This window comes from Electrona antarctica, assembly GCF_951216825.1.
Source record: "Electrona antarctica genome assembly, chromosome: 22".
Taxonomy (NCBI): domain Eukaryota; kingdom Metazoa; phylum Chordata; class Actinopteri; order Myctophiformes; family Myctophidae; genus Electrona; species Electrona antarctica.
Genome location: NC_136805.1, coordinates 21,736,305 through 21,750,198, shown reverse-complemented (window position 1 = coordinate 21,750,198; position 13,894 = coordinate 21,736,305). Strand labels below are relative to the sequence as shown.

Here is a 13,894-nt window from a genome sequence, read left to right as displayed (position 1 = left end):
CACAAAATCACCCCCTGATGAACACACAGTGAATCCACCCAGAATCCATTGTTGAGATGAGACATTATATGTCACTGTTAATCATGCCAGTGTGAAACAACTATTATAAACGAAAAGAAATACATAACTGATCAAAATGTACAATCTGTATTAGCTCTAGGCTACATAGAGACACAACATCCATTTGAGAGTTTTTCATATTTTCTGGCTTCGGTAGCTTCCAGGAAAACCATCAATTGTGTTTTAATTATTTTATTCTTATATTTTATACTTCAACTAGCTGTATTCCCTTCATATATTGCATTGTTTTTATTGTAGTGACTGTATATTGTACTATTACATTATTTTACATTATGTATTACAGTATAGTAGATTTTTTTGTTTTGTATACATACAATACATTCATTATTTTCTGTAGAAAGGAAAGGACCCCTGATGGAGGTTTCAAACATCAGTTTCTGTCCAGTACAGCATACCAGTCCTAACACTCTGCCTTTCTTGATCTCTCCTAGAATGGCAAGGCTGCGACAGTGTTAAGTATTAGCAAAAGGTACATTTAGAAGGATGGAGAAACACGAGAGCGACAGCTAATCGTGGATACCACTATAGCTTGTAAACCCTCAGACTGTGTGTGTGAGAGGTATGGGGCAGACTATAATAAGCATCTAGACTTATTGTCGTGCGAACTATGTCGCGGGCTGAAAATAGCCGATGTTTAAGACATGGATTACCTACAGGATTGTCCGTATCCTTTTTTCCCAGTCGTTTTATGTGATTTGATTTAATAGCAGGATAGTGTCAACTTTATTAATGCATCAACAAAACAACTAAAGACATTTATTTTGAACAAAAAACTAATATGTGCATTGGACTTGCTTACTGAAACTGCAATGAAGCGATATAAAAATGAACAGGGACTTTCAAGAAATGATGCAATGCTTATCATTGGAGACTTCTTAAGAATCTGCTCTCTCTTACACAATCCTAAATTTACATTCCAGAACTTAATGATTGATTGATTGATTGTTTGTTTGTTTGTTTGATTGATTGATTGATTGATTGAAAATTGTATTAACAGTTTGCAGAACACAGTTCAAGGAAAGTGCAGGTCAATACAAAAACTACTAAGCGGATAAAACCAGAAAAAACACTAAGACTTGTTTACCTAAGGGTCCTCCATTTTCAATTCATCAGATAATAATGTAAAGGTATGAGCTTGTTGCATTCCTCACATGATCAAAGATTGAAGACATCTCATGGTATTGTCACAGTCAGACACGCCCTTTGACCTCTGATAGTTGTGTATAGCCTTGCTATATGAGGCCTGAACTTCTCAGATCTTGCATACTGCTCAGTTTCAGGGATTTCAGGCAACATGTGTTTGCAAACCGATAGTCGCCTAAAGGTAAACACACACTCCAATGAGTGATTCTAATCTAGTATATTACACAGCCGTACAGTGTCCCATTTGATTGGGAGTAATTCTAGTTAATTTGCTCTGCATTATTTAAACAAAGTGTTTGAGGATAATCGAGCAGTTGAGACGAATAACAGTCTAAGTCTACACTAATTATCCATAATGTAAAAATGATGGATAAGGGGTCAGGACAGCTAGGCCTTTTCGGGGAAGGGGTCAGAATACAATTTGGACTTGGACTGTTATTCGTCTCAACTGCTCATTATCATCGACTAGAATATGATGTGCTGCTCTAGACACTCTCACATCACACTGTCAATGACTGGCCAGCTCAGACTGCAACTCAGATACAGTTAAAAAACTAAATCACGTACTGCAAAGCCTTCCTAGTAATTAAACAACACTGTAGAAGCTTGAGATGCTTACAATTATGGAGTGTCTGAATGTCCTTGATGCTACCTCTCCAATCTTACTTGGGTAGAGAAGATCACAGTTTAGCCACTTTAACCCTGCCATCCCTATTTTGGGATCTTTGTCATTCTAGGCAATGCTTTTCTAAAAGTTTTCCCAAAAAAAAGAAGAAAAAATCATAGGTTCTCAAATATGTTTGACAGTAAAAAAAAGTTATAATATATGTAAAGAAAAAAAGAAAGCAAAGAAAATAGAGGGTTTTCAAAAATAGCAGATCTATAGATCTGCTTTTTTTGAAATAGGGCTTAAGTGGTTAATGCTATAGGACCTGTAAGTTAAATGTCAGGACAAATGTGGTCCCTTCTGCAATAGCTTGCATGACTACCATTACTTGTAGCACTTTGCAGCTATGTCACAGTGCTACACGTCAGTTATTCTATTACAGGCATTGCACTCATCTTTCACCACTCAGCCTTCAACAATTAGCCGTACCACAATAAGACAAGTGTTCACAGCCAACTAATAGACCTTAACCACGTAACAACGTTAACAGCAAGGGCAAACATTTGTTCTACATAGACAAGACACAGCAAAGAACAGACAAATCCTCAGTGTTCATTTAACTCTGAAAGTGTAAAGATTTGCCCATGCGCTGAGATTAAATCAACAATGACGATTTTACTTTTTCCAATTAAAGACCTGTCTTCGGTCAATGTAAACAATGTGCTATACAAATAAACCTGTGAAACATTGATCACAGGCAATGTGAAAGAAACTACAATCATGTTTTTTTCCTAATGTCTCAATTCATTATTTGAAAAGATAAATGCCATCAATTATCCAGGTGTCTCTTACAACTATTTCTTTGAGTCATGATTATAACATACAGTACAACAAACAAAAAAGCAAGACTTTGCAACAAAGGAACTTGACCACCATAAAACTGCATACTTTGAAACAAGTTGATTAAAAATAAAATGTTAAGTTAAACACAAACTTTAACACAAACAAAGATCTATAGGCACAAATCATTACTACGCATTAATTTAACTAACTATGGACCTGTGAGGGTCCAAACGTAAACACACATCATGCACAATAACAAACCAGCAATTCTCCCAGCCATGCTGCTCAGCCCCTGAGAAAATGTGGGTATACCTTTCTCTTCCACCATGACCAGTGGCTCCTGTACGTCTGTCTTTTCTAGGGTAACTCCCACCACAGTGGATCACAACGGACTGAGCGAGGGGAAGAACACACTACGTACAGCCAGGCCAGGGGGGAGAGAGGGGGAGGGACAATATGAAGACAGAGAGAGCAAAAGAGAGGGGCAGGAGGTGAGGAAGAAACAGAAGAAGAAGGTATGCAGTGTGTGTGTGTGTGTGTGTGTGTGTGTGTGTGTGTGTGTGTGTGTGTGTGTGTGTGTGTGTGTGTGCGTGCGTGTGTAACAGAGATGGAATCTCACTTGCAGAAACAGTGGGAGTGCTGTGGGGGGGCGACAAGGGATATCACAGCCTCTCTTACATGTTGTGCATGTGCCATGAAACGCACGCATGCGCGCACGCATACGCACACGCACACACACACACGCACACACACGCACACACACACACACACACACACACACACACACACACATGCACAGTCACGCACACACACACGTACAGTACAGTGTTATGGATCCAGAGTTGCATATTGAATGATAATATGGGTTGAAGTATCGATCCCTGACACAGTACTTAAGTTCCATGTAATGTATCCTGTGCATCGAATCGTAAAATGAATTATTCTTACACTTTTCATTCTTATTCTTTATTTACTTAATTCGTTCACCTACTCCTTTATACCTTCCCTAAAATTGTGATGTGACCATTACCCTGAAGTACATTATTTGCTGTTCTAAGAGACGGAGACGTCTTCTTTTCATCAAACAGAATGACAATACTGATGACAATCCATCAGAATTGCAGCTTTTGAGGGTGCAACCCAGTGGTTAGAGAGCATACTACATGGCCTCAAATGCTTGACCGCAATTCTTTGTTTGATTCCCGGCCAGCCGGACCATTTGCTGCATGTCACTCTTTCTCCTACACTCTCTCTCCATACGTTTATTGACTCTCTCCACTGTACATATGAATAAAGACTCTTAAAAGCTCCTCACTAATTCCCAGGCAGAAGGCTCTGCAGCCGTTGCTGAAGTCTGCCCCAAAAAAATCAATGGAAGCAGCCTACCTGCCATTAGTGACATTTACACCAGCAGGTGCAGGAATAAGGCTACCAGCATGGTGAAAGATGCCACCCACACTGCACCTGGTCTGTTTGTCCCCCTCCTTTCGGGCAGGAGGCTGCGTAGTATTAAGGTGAGTACCACGAGGAAAAAGATTTTTGGAAAACCTTGGCACCTCTCGTGTGCTCTTTAAAATATGCACTCCCCTACCCATTATGCTGGATTTTCCAGCACAAGCTGCATTTGTCTGAATGGCTTTACTATTAGCTGTATACTTGCAAAAAGTAATACTAATAAGTAATAACCAATTTCTGGACAAACTGCCACTTGACACATTGAAAAAGAGTGATGTTAGTAAGTAATTTTGCCTTGTTTTGTTTTGTTAGTGACTATTAGTCTATTGTGTTGTGAAGATTTGATATACAAGTGATGGGGAGCCAGGGAGACATGCAATAGAAAGCTGGCTTGTTCTGAAACTCAATGGCTTGGGGCTGACTATTGTACAATATTGTACGATTTAATAAATTAAAATAAGTTCTAGCACTTTGAAATGGTTGACACAAGCTGACAGTCAAAATATGCACCTCAAAAGAATACCTTTATCCACAGTAATACTGGTAATGGAGGGTAGGCATCATTAGGTCCTTTTCAGATGGTCTTCACCTAGCATACTCCTTGAACTAATCATTTACCTATACTAAAATAACTTTATTTTGTTTCTTCTTTTCCCCCCCCCCCAAATATTGTATTTTGGACATTTTCGACAAAATAGCAAATTTTACATTGAGGTGCTCACTCTTCCTTAGTGCCCACTCTTCTTGCATCCAGTCAGACAACTGTCACTGCATTGTTTATTATGCAACACTGATAGTGTGTAATGAGTAAAACAGGAAAGCAGGATCAGAGATAGATGATACTTACTAAACGGCATGTTGTCAGGATGCATGCCGACCATCTTTTCACACAGGACGTAATCATCGGGGTTGAGGAAAGGAAGTTGCTCCATCATGGCCTGCCTGGGGATGAGGTAAATAACCTGTGCCAGTTCGCCATTCTCAATGACTGACTTGCGCCTGACCGAGTTCTTCCATTTGGCCCGGTCCAAAACCACCATCTCTTCATCGTCGCTGGGGCCACAGATCCTGCCAAGGCTGTTGATGTTGGGAAGGTTAGGCATGTTGACACCGCCGAGGCCCTGTGTCCAACAGCCGGGGCTGCATGCTGACTCCCACTTAGCGATCATCGTACATGAACTGGAACTGAAACTATTACGAAAGCAGTCTCGCGAAAAGGCAAATCTTTTCCTCGAACGCCAGGTATTAAAGCTACTCTCTAAGAGCGTGACACTGATTGACTGGATGTCAAGTTGGCTGTCAGGTTGTAAAGGCCTAATTCCTACTTCATTCCCTTTAAGGAGATTAAGAAAGGGGATATTTTTAGGGTTTATCTGCAGGGCAAACAGAGGGTCTGACCTGTAGGAAGTGTTTCCATACCCTCCATATCAGCCTACCTTTAGCCTTCATGGCTTATCTCAGGCTCAGCGTGTCGTGTAAAAAGTAGTCCCTGCAGTAATCCCTTGTGATTGCGTGGAAGATTATAAACTACAGCCTTGTAATTTTCATATTTAAAACCCACAGCAGTACCAGTGATTATTTTATAATGAATCAGTTATTTTTATGAAATATCAAAACAGATTTTTTTTAACTTAAGGATACTTAACCAACAATTTAGTGTGTCGATTATTACCCTAACCATGGACCGTAACCTAATAACCAACCAATAGGACCAAAGCTTTTCTTGAACAGTTTTATCATCATTATTTTAATTGTATTTTTCCCATACACAGTAAAAGACAAGAAAAAAACAAACACAAGAAAACAGCAAAGGAGAGGCCATAACCACTAAACCCACAAACTAATAGTAACATCACAGTGGACTGGTTTCAGTACTCTCTCATTTTTACACACACAAACGCACACATGCACGCACACATGCACGCACACACATACACACACACACACACACACACACACACACACACACACACACACACACACACACACACACGCACACATGCACACGCACGCGCGCATTGGAGCTGCTCACATTCATGACAGCTGTTCTTTGTGTCCTTGAAAAATACTCAGCTAGAATATCACTGGCCTCATGGTCTTAGGCTTGTCCTGACTATGAGCGGTATGAATGTCAACCGTTTTGTTACATATGCAGCAAAACGCTACAGCATGCTCCACAATAAGTCCTTCTGGTGACTGAGGAAAGAAATAACTAACGCTGGTGGATAAAATCAAGTGTTATTAAAACATTCAAACATTTTCATTCAAACATTTTCATGAATAGGGATTGCGTATCTGAGATATCAGTGTATCTGAGCGTGTACAAATATAACTAAATAATAGACCCATTTAATTGTATTGTCTGATGTATATGTAAAGCACTTTGCGCTGCATTTCATGTCATGAAAGGTGCTATACAAATAAAGTTTTATTATTATTATTATGTATTGTTCTGTTGTATTGTCTGTTTGTACAAAAAAGAAAAATGCAATAAATATATTGTTTAAAAAAGAATAGACCCATTTGGCTGCATTTGTACGTTGATGTTTGTTGCATTTGATATTCTAGAGTTACAAATGGATAAATTAACTCTAGGATTTTTGTGTGGACAGAACACTCCTATAATTCTCTCAAGATTACACTTGCATTCTGTCACTAGAGAGTACGCCTGAAACAAACTGAACACTGTTAGATTATAGTTTTCTATACAGTAATAGTAACTCAACACGTCTACAGTAGCTATATCTGTCTATTTCTATTTTGATGCAGGCATACTGGAGTCCTTGTGTCAGTTGTCAGAGCGGGACAGTGGTTCATGCAACACAAGTATCAATGTACCAATACATATAGCCCATCTCTGCCTGACGAGCACACCACAAACAAATAGGTTACAGCAACACTGGTAGTAATGTAGTTTCACATACAGTACACAGTAGGCTATACCTCAACCATGTGAAGCTTCACCCTCTGCACGCCACCCTCTCCCACCTTGACAACAAAGACGTGGGCTATGTTTGGCTGTTAGTTGTTGAGTAGAGCTATGCCTTTAACACCACTGTCCCCAACAGTCTGGCAAGCTGGCAAACCTGGGACAGTGACAACACAGTGGTTGTAGAGTAGACCCAATCTCAAACGACGAAGAGGGACCTTTTTAGACACCAAAACTAAACGGTTTCCCATTCTATTCTATGGTAGTGCTGAAGCAGCTGAACCACTACGGACGTAATGACATGTCTGGCCACAACGTGGGTGTCAATGCGCTGTGGCGCTGTTCCATAGAGTTGTTCTGAATTTCACTGCCAACTGACTTCCTGTGTTTACTTTTTTCTCTGACTGCTAGTGTTGTTGGTATTTTTTTCCTCTGCTGTTCATCATCACCTTTTTGTTCCTTTATCACAGCGAACAATCAAATCACGGTCTTTGAGATACTTTGTAAGGACTAGCTGACTATCTCGGGATTTCGGCTTTTATGTTTTATATTTTTTGGACAACATTATATTAAGGCCTGCATTTATATGTCTCGCTGCCTGTTTGTGTTTACGCCACATACATGGAGACCGTAGACTTAAGGTATAGATAGATGGAGACACGGCGAGCAGCAGCAGCTGACAGGTAAATGCCCTTTCTTGACCACAGAAACGCGACTAAAGATGTGTAACATAGTGTGTATAAATTGTCAGATTTTTTTATTTTGGAATTTGGACGTTTTTGACCAAGGGAGGGATGCTAATTGAATTAGCGTGTTAGCATCGTCGTAAACATACGATTTATGGCTCAATGGGGCACGAATAGATCACTTTCTGACTTGCCAAAGGAAACGTTTTAATGCTTAGCTGTCTTGGTGAATATAGTGGATTCGTTTTTTGATCGATCAGGGATTTGTTTATAGTGTGCTGATTATAGGCCTACATGCTGAACGCTGCATAGCAGCCAGGACTGTATCATTGATTGATTGAAGTATTTATTAACAGTTTGCAGAATTACAGTACATTTCAAGCACAACTCAATACAAAAACTGTTAACTGTGAGTGGACGACACCATAAATACATTACACTTGTTTACAATGGGGCCCACCGTTTTCAATTCATCAAAACATTTAGAGATGTACAAATATACACTTCTATATAGTAGTCCGGCAGATGGGGTGGACGGGTGGGACATTTGGTATATAGTCTTTTTTATTGGCTTAAAATATTGGGCAAGTGGCTGGCTGTTTTTAGCCCAATGATTTTGTGCAAAACTAAGGCTTAGAATGTATTCAGTATCATGAAAAGCCCCTAGTTGGACATGCCATATGCTACTTAAAGTATAAGGGTATCATGGTGGTATATCGAATCTTGTGGCCAAGACCATTTGCAAGATGCTGTACTCTGTCGTCAACCCTAAGCCATTCCAGCCTGTCAAAGTGGGCAGTGGTGAGGTGGGTTCAGGGAGAGAGGCCAAGTAGGAGCCTGACCAGTTTGTTTTGGGAAGTCTGGAACCTTGTTTTAAGGGCCTTTGAGGTGCTGTGGTACCTACTACCAAGACGTGCATGCATAGTCGAAGAAACCTTGTACGAAGGCCCCTGTTAGGGTCTTCAAGGTGTTTTTGTCGACCTGTATAGGAATCTTGTTGTTTACTTAGACCCTACAAAAGACCTGATGTTATATTTCATATGATTTAAAATGTATTTGACTGAGTTTAAAGGTCTGATTTGTTGAAAATAGCTGATATGAAAATAGCTGATATATATATATGATATATTAAAAAACAAATCTGGGGTCCCCGGACCCTAGTCTGAGACTCTCTGTGCTATTGTATATAATGATTATAGGTCAGTCAGTAAATATAGAAATTGGTGCTTTCATGAAAGGCAGATAGCCCTGTGACGAAAAGAGTTGAGCCAGAAGGCAAAGCTCTCCGTCTACTGAGCAATCTTCGTTCCTACTCTCACCCATGGTCATGAAGTGTGGGTCATGACCGAAAGAATAAGGTCGCGAATACAAGCGGCCGAAATTAGTTTTCTTCGACGGGTGGCTGGCATCTCCCTTAGAGATAGGGTGAGAAGTTCAGTCACACGAGAGAGACTCGGAGTAGAACTGCTGCTCCTTCGCCTGGAAAGGAGCCAGCTGAGGTGGTTCGGGCATCTGGTTAGGATGCCTCTCGGGCGCCTCCCTAGGGAGGTCCTCGACGCACGTCCCACTGGGAGGAGACCCCGGGGCAGACCAAGGCGCAGTTGGAGGAAACACATCGACTCACTGGCCTTGGAACGTCTCGGAATCCCCCAGGAGGAAGTCACTAATGTTGCTCTGGAGAGGGAAGTCTGGAGCACTCTGGTGGAGCTGTTGCCCCTGCGACCCGACTACGGATAAGCGGTTGAAGATGGATGGATGAAATCTTTAGCATTACACTGCAACAACACGTTTCCGTTCACGAAAATATATTTTAAAATATCTTTAGAGCTTATTTTTTATTTCCTTTTCTGCTAAGCAACAAGCTATATATGCTTAGATGAAACGGAAGTGTCGAGGAGTCTCCACTTCCGCTTTATATTTTACTCATGACAGCTATTCCGTTGCTCCAGACAGCTCCAGAAAGCATTTGGAAATTGCGAGAGGCAACAGTCTGGTAACGCAAGACTAAGTTAATAGCATCTGTGTGTTATAATTAATGGGTTTGATTATTGATTAAATTAATATTTTATTAGACAGAAATAGTACTACAAGTACAGTCAAAACAAAATAATTCACATGCAAGTAAAGGCATGGTGTTGCAAAGCAAAAAAAGCACTGGTAATATGTACTATCCAAGCTTCTGCTGGATATAGGGTTCGAAGCCCTACAGCGCTGTAACCTGCTGACTGCCTCACCTTTGTCCTGTTGTATGTTTACATGAAATATGAAATTCACTATTTCACTAGAGTGTAAAGATGCTGTGTTCAGATTACCACACCTGAAACCCACTTAATATATTGTCTATCATACAACAGTAATATAGTAATAATAGTGTGATATAGCAATGCAATTTTAATTGTCATATCAATATTTATATCACAGGTCTGTAATTACACCCTTTACACACAACTCTAACTCCTCCTGTTTTCTACTTTATTGGAATAGCCAGCATTTAAAACGATCTGTTTCACTCCCTTCCCTTCTATTTGGGAGACACTTTGATCTAATGCAGTGATTCCCCAACTGTGGGTCTCACTCAACAGTAAAACAGTGAACAAACCAACACACAGTTTAAGTGTACACTTATGAGTTATGAGTGTAATTTTCACTGTCTCTCAGCACCTCCCCTGTAAGGAGTGGACAACCCTCAATCGCCTGAGGACATGTGTGGGACATTTCGGTGCAGCAATGCAGAAGTGGGGTTTCACAGACAGTCTCCACTGTGCATGTGGGGATCCACTACAGGCTGGAACACGTGATGACTTGCTGCCCCATATACCGGCCATCGAATGGTGATCGTGGCTTAATTGACATTGTCCACCCATCTCCTCAGCTGGCCCTCTTGGGGTGACAGAAGAGGGGGGCTGCCTGCCGCTTTCCTGATGGAAAAAGCGGATCCTGGTCATGTTGTGATATGTGCTATGATCTATAACAGCCACTAGATGGCAATGATGATGACTAACTACTACTGCTATATCATTCTAGACCACACTTACAAACATTTCCAGCTCTTAGATAGAATGTATGACAGGTGTACTAGTTTGTTCTAATGGTAGTCATAATTTATAAATGACCCAGAAAAATATGTTGGTGCTGTTTGCCAGTAATATGTTATTTGCTATCAAGTATACCTTTGATCCAAGCTGATGTTTAACAATATTTGAGGCTAAAGATAACATTCACTTTTTACCATTAGAAAGAAGACTAAAGACATAGTGACTATAACTCTGAATCATTACAAATTACAATTAAGATCTTTTCTTTAATTACAGGAATCAAACATGTATTAAAGGTAATTAGGAATACAGCTGATAGCAATTAATAAGGCAAAACAACAATTAATGGTTACAAGATTACAATAAATTAATAGATTTTCTTTTTTTAACATAATTTGACAGATTGTTTTTGGTTAAGTCAGCTGGTGGAGGGTTCTTCCAGATTGTTCATCTAAAATCTATCAAAATGTATCAATTCAATCATAACTACTAACGATGTAAATATAAGCAGTAAAGATAATCAAGGGCAGAGAGGTAAGTCACAAACACAGTGGTACAATTATAACTCAAAATATTGTTTTATTATTTTACATCCAGGTATGCCATTACCAGGCAGTGATCTGCAACTGATCAATAACTAACTTTAACTATTAATATATCTTCCATGAGAAACGCTAGAAACAGACTGTATCATATATGAGTGACTGACTGTCGCAAACGATACAGAGACGTACACCTCCCTGACAATAATGCAGACAGCTTGTTTATTTTTGGACCACAATGCTTATATGAAAAGATTTTAAGATGACCCCATGTTATTCTCCATAGAGAAATTACTTCCGTGAACCAGGGGAACCGAGGGGACTAGCGAGTGACGTCAGGACTTTGGCGCTCTATGTGAGCCAGAGGTTGTGAGTTTAAACCCAGCTGAGCTCTGTGTACTTTCACTCTGGAGCATGTCTCAAAAGTGATGCCATCCGAGGCCATGGTCTATGGTCTCGGAGTGATTTTCGTCTTTTTTCAAATCCTTTTCAAAAAACGGCATGCTATAGTATGTGATTTTCGTCTTTTTTCAAATCATCAAAAATGATGAAAAACGGCATGCTATAGTATGCCGTCTGAGGCCATGGGCTATAGCCCATGGTCTCGGAGTGATTTTCGTCTTTTTTCAAATCCTTTTAAAAAAACAGCATGCTATAGTATGCAGTCCGAGGCCATGGGCTATAGCCAATGGTCTCGGAGTGATTTTCGTCTTTTTTTCAAATCATCAAAAATGATGAAAAACGGCATGCTATAGTATGCCGTCTGAGGCCATGGGCTGAACTTGAACCCACAAACTGCAGCTTAGAGAATCTCCTCAGCTATCCATCTCTTTCTAGTGTTCTTCTGGATTTATTCTCCAAAACATGCTGCAGAGTGAAAGTAGGAGGAACTCAGCTGGATTTGAACTCACAATCTCTGGCTCACATGGACTTCATCTTAACAAGGTTGCCACTAGCTCTCTGTGATTTTAAGTTGTAAGTTGTTCTTCTTGGTGTCACTTTTCAAATGGGGCCTTGGGATCATGTACAGAGCATTTGAATGGTGCTGTGCATCAAAGGTGTCTTTAGTGCTTTTAAGTGTTATCGTGGATGTTAATCAGATAATACAGAGGAGAAACCATGACAGAACTTTATTTAACTTACGCCCAATGCATTCCCAATGGCAATAGCACAAACTTTGGCATGCTACTAGTCCTACATACTTACACCTAGAAACCCCATTCAACCCTATTTAGGTTCATCTTACAGTGAACATGTTTGCCTGAAAAGGAATCTTTGAAATGTTTCATAGTCTTAGAAATATCAAATAAACTGGAAGAAAAGTAACGAGTGTGTGTTCTGGTCCTGTTGATTGAGCTGAGCAGGAGCCAGGTTTCAAGGTCCTGCTTAGCTCAATCAACAGGACCAGAACACACCTGGGCTGGCTGCCAATGCTCTGTACATGATCCCAAGGCCCCATTTGAAAAGTGACACCAAGAAGAACAACTTTACTGTAACTTGAAATCAGTGAGCTCAGTGGCACCCTTGTTAAGATGATGTCCATGTGAGCCACAGGTTGTGAGTTCAAATCCAGTTTAGTTCCTCCTACTTTCACTCTGGAGCATGTTTTGGAGAATAACATCCAGAAGAACACAAGAAAGAGATGGAAAGCTGAGGAGACCCTCAGAGAGCATGGTGGCACTCTGTGATAAGCTCCTGTCTATATGTGAGCCACAGGTTGTGGGTTCAAGTTCACAGTCCCACAGCCTCGGAGAGCATATTATAGCATGCTGTTTTTCATAATTTTTGAGGATTTGAAAAAAAGCCGAAAATCACTCCGAGACCATGGGCTATAGCCCATGGCCTCGGACGGCATACTATAGCACGCCGGTTTTCATCATTTTTGAGGATTTGAAAAAAAGCCGAAAATAACTCAGAAACTACAAAACATTTCAAAGTAATAACTTCCAGCACGTGTCTCCACAGTAAGCTGAATTATAAAAAGTGTGAATGGAGTTTCTAGGTGAAAGTCATTTTTTGAGTGGGCACCTGATTTATTTGATAAATGAGTGGCCAAATACACTATAGGCCTATATGTATTATGTCCCTATATTTCTACAAAATACAAAACCTGTGATGTGCAGTCATTTCGGGGATAAACAAGGAATTGAAGGGTCAATAAAGTTGTTTTAAAGATGTACTGGGCATGTTCAAATCATATACTTTACATTTATTATTCCAACCATTTTCCAAAGCATAGACTTACGTTTTGGGGATGGTAATTTAACATTGAGGTGCCCACTGGCACTGGACCTGTTTCCGTCGCTGAGTGTGGCTGATGATGGGTTCCTTCCATCACCTCCAGACTCCAGAGAGTGGATTGTCACATACATCCATACAGCTGAGGGGAATGTGACGCCATGGCTGCTGCCTCCTCCTTTTCACCTTTCTCTGCTTCTGACCTCCCCGTGGATGGATGGGTGTCCTCCAGGCTCCTGCTCAGCTCAATCAGCATTCAGCAGGACACATGACACGAATACATTTTCTTCCAGTTCGTCGTCAGATCGTCTTGGTACAGAGCGCCCCCTGGTGAC

General features: G+C 40.5%; 1 protein-coding gene across 2 annotated transcripts in view; it reads right to left on the bottom strand.

Annotated features, from left to right (window-relative positions):
- LOC306915535 (actin-binding LIM protein 1-like) overlaps nt 1-3,051 on the bottom strand; it is a 36,072-nt gene extending 33,021 nt beyond the window's left edge. For both annotated transcript variants that reach the window (XM_079492912.1, XM_079492913.1), the window contains exon 1: nt 2,987-3,051. In XM_079492912.1, coding sequence (XP_079349038.1) covers nt 2,987-3,002 — 16 coding nt within the window. In that variant the 5' untranslated portion in view covers nt 3,003-3,051. The remainder of the gene's footprint in view (nt 1-2,986) is intronic.
- Nucleotides 3,052-13,894: the final 10,843 nt, after the last annotated feature.